At 41.1% G+C, this 5,551-nt stretch overlaps 1 protein-coding gene across 1 annotated transcript; it reads right to left on the bottom strand.

Annotated features, from left to right (window-relative positions):
- Positions 1 to 2,428: 2,428 nt before the first annotated feature.
- On the bottom strand, positions 2,429 to 5,154 carry LOC120479906 (actin-associated protein FAM107A). The gene is made up of 4 exons (XM_039672781.2): positions 4,922 to 5,154; positions 4,726 to 4,828; positions 3,102 to 3,249; positions 2,429 to 2,835 (listed from the first exon to the last, which is right to left on the bottom strand). Exons 1-4 carry the CDS (start codon positions 5,100 to 5,102, stop codon positions 2,719 to 2,721), a joined length of 549 nt encoding a protein of 182 aa, XP_039528715.2. The 5' UTR covers positions 5,103 to 5,154; the 3' UTR covers positions 2,429 to 2,718.
- Between the last annotated feature and the right edge of the window lie 397 nt (positions 5,155 to 5,551).

The following is a 5,551-nucleotide window of genomic DNA, read 5'->3' as shown; positions in this document are numbered from 1 at the left end:
CATCCCAAACAAACTCACTTGACTCCTTTAGGAGCTGTCGCAGCGGTGCGTTGATTTCAGAAAGGCCAGGTGCAAATTTGGAGAGGTAGTTAATCATACCTAGCACTGTCTCGAGTTCTCCCTTGTCGTTAGGTGGCTCCATATCTCTCACGGCAGCAATTTTGGCAGGGTCAGGCTTCACTCCCTCAGCAGTGAGGAGATGACCAAAATAGCTCACCTCTGTAGCACAGATGAGACTCTTTTCTGGATTGAGTCTGACTCCTCTCTCTCTGGAACGCTGCAGCATTCCATGGAGATGTTCATCATGTTCAGCTTTCGTATTCCCATAGATGAGAATATCGTCAACAATGGCCATGACCCCATTCAGACCTTCATACGTTTCATCAATTTTCCGCTGGAACTCGTCTTGGGCTGAAATAAGTCCGAAGGGAAGGCGTCGGAAACGGTAACGCCCAAAAGGTGTGTTGAAGGTGGTCAGCCTTGAAGATTCTTCAGTGAGCTTTATGGCCCAATAACCCGATCTAGCATCCAGGACACTAAAATATCGGGCACCAGCTAACCTGGATGTTATATCCTCGAGAGTAGGTAATGGGTAATGAGGTCGCTTGATGGCCTTGTTAAGGTCCCTTGGGTCCAGACACACCCTCAGCTGACCTGTGCGGGGTTTCTCAGCCACAACCATAGAGTTAACCCATTCAGTAGGCTCGACGACTTTAATGATGACATCCTGTCTTTCCATGCTCTCAAGCTCCTCTTTAAGACGACTGCGTAGTGCGAGAGGAACGCGTCTGGGTGGGTGGACTACTGGAGTTGCGTGCGGATCTAAGTGTATGGTACACTCACCAGGGAAAAGTCCAATCCCTTTGAAAACATCTGCAAACTCCTTCAAGATTGGCACTTCCATCTGTGCTTCTGTAACAGATAGTACTAATTTAATGAGCCCAAAGTCAATGCATCCTTTTAGACCTATGACCGGGGGTGCGTTTGTGTCGACTACATAAAAAGTCATTGTCATCTCAATGTCTTTGTGCTTGCATTTCAGTTCACATTTGCCTTTTACCGCCAGGCGTTCACCACCATAGCCAACCAAGGGGCGAGATGTCGGCTGCAGAGTGCACTGAGTGTTGAGCTTGTCATATTCGTACAGGGAAATGACGTTGGCAGATGATCCAGTGTCTAGTTTGAACTTTACTTCGAGTTGTCTTGGACCTATTTTTAAGTACACAAAAGCTTGCTCTGTCTCTGAACTCGATCTGCCCTGTGTCACTGAGTCGATAAACAGCTCTTCATACTCATCAACTTCGTCTGAGTGTTCTGTGCTTATTGCATGGACAGTTTTCTCACAGCTGGAACGACAGACTTTTGCGAAGTGATTAAATTTACCACATATTTTGCACACTTTTCCTTTTGCAGGACAATGAGATCGATCAGTGTGAGGTTTGTTTCCACAGTAGCCGCATCTTTTGTGGTGCACTGGGGTAGTATTTCTAGGTTGCAAACTCTCGCTGTATTTCTTTGTGTGTTTATCGTTACGCTGCTTTGGAACTGCGCCTTTTGATGTATGGCGGGAGATTGCGTGCACTTCGTGTTCACGTGAAGCACTCATGCTGCTTGAAATCGTCTTTAACTGTGCCTGCGCCACTTCATGAGATCTGGCGACATCAATCGCCTTTTCGAGCGTTAACTCGGAGCCCACATTCAAAAGTTTCTCTCTCACTTTCGGTGAATGTATCCCGAACACAATGCGATCGCGGATCATTTCATCACTGTTTGCATAATTACAGTCCTTGACAAGCAAACGCAGGTCTGTCACAAACTGTTCAAATGGCTCTTGGCTTCCTTGCATTTTTTCATGGAATTTATAACGTGCGAATATCACGTTCGATTTGGGCTCGACGTATGCCGCGAAGCGGTCGTAATATGACTTTAAAATCTTTGCGTCATCTGCAGACAGTGACCATGTATTAAAAATATCACGGCCCTTTTCACCGACCCACAGGAGAAAGTAACTACATTTCTCACTCTCACCCTTTGCCTTCAGTGGTCCGCTGAACATCAGCTCCGCGTGCTGTTGAAACTTGCGCCATGCATCAGGCAGGTTAGTTGCTTCCCAGTTCATCGTGGGCATTGGAACTCCAGCGATGTCCATCCTTGTTCGATCCGTTTACTCTGACACCATGTAAAGCTTTTGTTCGTAATATGAAGGAGTACTCAAGGAGGCTCTGGGTGCACGCTGAATTCGTTTATTATGAAGATTGATTAAATCAAATCACACAGGCAAAGTGTTCACTCGTGTCGTGCTGGATGCATACTGAACTCTCCAGAGCTATCATATGACTGACATGCGAGATGGCCAATAAGAACACAGGATACCATATCCATAGCATACGATAGGTTCTTAGCAGAATGTAAGAATACTACAGTTTCTACCAAAAAATTCCCACCACTCTCAGCAAAATATTACAGTTTGTGAATCACTGTTTGAAGTATAGTTTGTTTTACAGAACTAGGGCTTATCAATAACCTTAGTAGTTAGTAATAATGGTATTTAGAAGGAACTAAGACTGTACCATTGGTAGGCTAGTTTTTTTGTTGTTGTTTTTTTACATTATTAAATTATGTAGTCAACTATCAGACTAAAAATGTATGAAAAAAGGTTAACAAGATCATAATGGATACAACAAAATGAAGCCAAGTGAAGTATGTGTTTAGTCAGATTCAGGAGTGAATGTTCTTCTGTAGAGCTGTGTGGACTCTCTTCAGGTTCTGTCTCACTCGCACAAACTCCAACAACTGAATCTCCTCATGTAACTTCTCCTCGTCTTCCTTCTCCTTCTGAGATGTAACGAATCAGAAAACACAGACACAAAATAAAACGGATGAAATTCCCACTCAGTAATTACAGTTAGTGTTACTACAATGAACTTGTTGTAAACGAAATAACATTACATCATATGGACGTACACAGTAGAAATAATAAAATAGAGCCTTTATTTTGGTGTAAAGTGTGGTTTACCATAGTCAGTTTTGTAAGGCGAACCTATATAGTAATAAGTGTGTAAAGTGATGTGTGTTTGTTTGTACTGGAGGAGGCTGCTGACCATCATCTCCTGGTGTTTCTGCTGGCGCTGGAGAAGCACCTGCTCTAGAGGACTCCTGCTCTGCTCTCCCTCCTCCCTCTGGCTCTTCTCTCTCTTCCTCCTCTCCAGAACCGCCTGAAGCTCCGGCTTACAGCCCACCACCAGCCCTCTGTCCCGCCCAAAGAGACAAAACACAAACAGGTATAAAAGTAAAATTTTACCAGTGTTATTTTAGAAATATGTATATACTATTACAGTTTTCCTTAAAGGGATAGTTCACCCCAAAAATAAATAAAAAATAATCTTTTACTCACCCTCGACTCAAGTTGTTCTAAACCTGTATGAATGTGGGTAACCGAACAGTTAACCATTAGCCATTTATTTTTTTCATACTATGGTAATGTTATGGTGAACTGTTCGGTTACAAAGATTCTTCAAAATATTATATTTTGTGTTCAGCAGAACAATAAATTCATATAGGTTTGGTACAACTTGAGTTGAGGGTGAGTCAATTATGACAAAATGTTTATTTTTGGGTGAACTAACACTTTTAATATTTTGCATAAGCTTTTATTTTTATATTTTCAGTTTTCATTTAATTTTAGTTAAGATACATTTGTTATGCGTTTAATAATCTATATTAGCACCATAAGCACCATATATATGACAAAGTAGGTGAAATATTTGCATTTATGCATTTAGCATATACATATATAAAAATACAACAAAAAAAGAACAACTGTGGAAATAATTATGAAAAAAAAAAATCTTTCTTCTTTGTATCATAACATTATACAATTTGGAGGCCATCCCACAAATCATTTTAAATTAGAAAATAAATTATAAAAAATAATATTGCAATGTTTCTGAAATTCTCTTGCAAAGATTTTGAGTTCCCAGAGAAACTCGCAAAACTTTGACATTCCTGAGAAACTATTTTGTTTGCATATTATCATTTCCAATTATTTCCATAACAAAAAGAAAAATATCAAAGTTTTGAGTGCAAACACAAATTTTATTAGAAAATGTCAAAGGTTTGCAAGCAAAAGACAAGTTTCTCTGGGAACTTCTCTGGGAAACCATTGAAATATAATTTTTTCTCCCATCTAATTTTCCCCCATCACCACGACATAGAAAGACATGAGACAGGAGGCAAAAATTATGTATCAAGCTTTGTGTTTGCCTGAAAAAGAACTGAAATATAGTTGTACTTTTCAACCCATAATTATTCCCATCACCAGTTTAGCAAGCAAATGTAAAGTTTCTTGTAGGAACTCAAAAAAAGCGCATCATCACCATTGACATCATGAGATTTGAAAGTAATATGTGAGCTCATATTTCTCAGCAGTAGCAGCCAAAGTGACTAAAGTTGAGTTTTTCAGTAGTCTCTAAAGGACTTGGCAGTAGTGATAGGAAGGCCTATCATTACAGTATCTGACACAGTGTGTCCTGAGCACAGGCTGCTGATAATACCAGAGGTGTACGATTGCAGCCTGTGCGTCCACACATGACTGCCTGACACAAAAGACCAGAGAGAGAGAGAGCGAGGCATCATCAATATTTCACTAACCCACTTAAAAAAATCTCCATGAACAGAGATAAATATCCCTGTGTCTGATTTGGAGCGCTTGTATTGTGATCTTACTTTTTGTGGGCCAGTAACAGCTCTTTGTGAAGCTCCTGGTGGCTCCTCGAGGCTTTCACCGGGTTGTTTAGGTTCCAGGGGCCCTCGGCAATATCACATTTATCTGCATTTTCTCAGACACAAAAGTTATTTCTGCAAGATTCTACAAGACACACTTCTCATGTCACTGTCTGTCAAAAACAGCAGAGTAACGCACCTCGATTATGGCCATGATGATGCAAAGAAGTACAATTAACTGTGTCTGTGGGCGTCTTTGCTCTGGACTGTGCTGGTCTGCTGGAGTTGTGGTTGTGTCCTGCGGCGCAGTTAGATAAGGCATTTTTGAGTTCTTGTTCGGACGGTCTTGTCGGGAGTGTTTGCGCAGTGGCCGATCTCATTGCACACGCAGGTATCAAGAAGGGCCCTCAGCCAAAGCTCCTGCTGCATGCTGGGAAACTGTGCGTTGGGGTCGTCAACGAAAGCAAAGAGAGTAACAAGAGGGGAGAGATTGAGTTTCACCTAAGTGGGGATCTATAATTTACTCGCTGGTCAAATGCCTGCCCCTGTTAAAATGATTTATTTGTCATTTCAAGCAAAATCACACGAACAGATTGCTGGCTGGCAGAGGAGGGCATGCATCAAATTTTCATACAACTAAAATGATGGATAGGAAGAAGATATATTAGAGAGCATAAAGACATGCTATTCTAAATTACTAAACATCTCTAGGAGTGGACACACAACAATGTTGCATTTATACATTAAAATAATCATAATCACTTTAATTTCGACTTACAGAGTGACATCTGAACAAATGACACATAATACATGCACACATTTTTCTAGG

The sequence above is a fragment of the Pimephales promelas genome, chromosome 14 (assembly GCF_988280905.1).
Source record: "Pimephales promelas chromosome 14, fPimPro1.hap1.1, whole genome shotgun sequence".
NCBI lineage: Eukaryota > Metazoa > Chordata > Actinopteri > Cypriniformes > Leuciscidae > Pimephales > Pimephales promelas.
Note: the sequence above shows the minus strand (reverse complement) of the source record. Positions and strands in the feature narration are given on the sequence as shown.

Coding starts and splice junctions, on each gene's coding strand:
- LOC120479906 (XM_039672781.2), bottom strand. CDS start 5,102: ATGAGATCGGCCACTGCGCAAACACTCCCGACAAGACCGTCCGAACAA. Junction 4,829..4,921: donor TCATCATGGCCATAATCGAG/GTGCGTTACTCT, acceptor GAGAAAATGCAG/ATAAATGTGATATTGCCGAG. Junction 2,836..3,101: donor AGAAACACCAGGAGATGATG/GTCAGCAGCCTC, acceptor GTTACATCTCAG/AAGGAGAAGGAAGACGAGGA.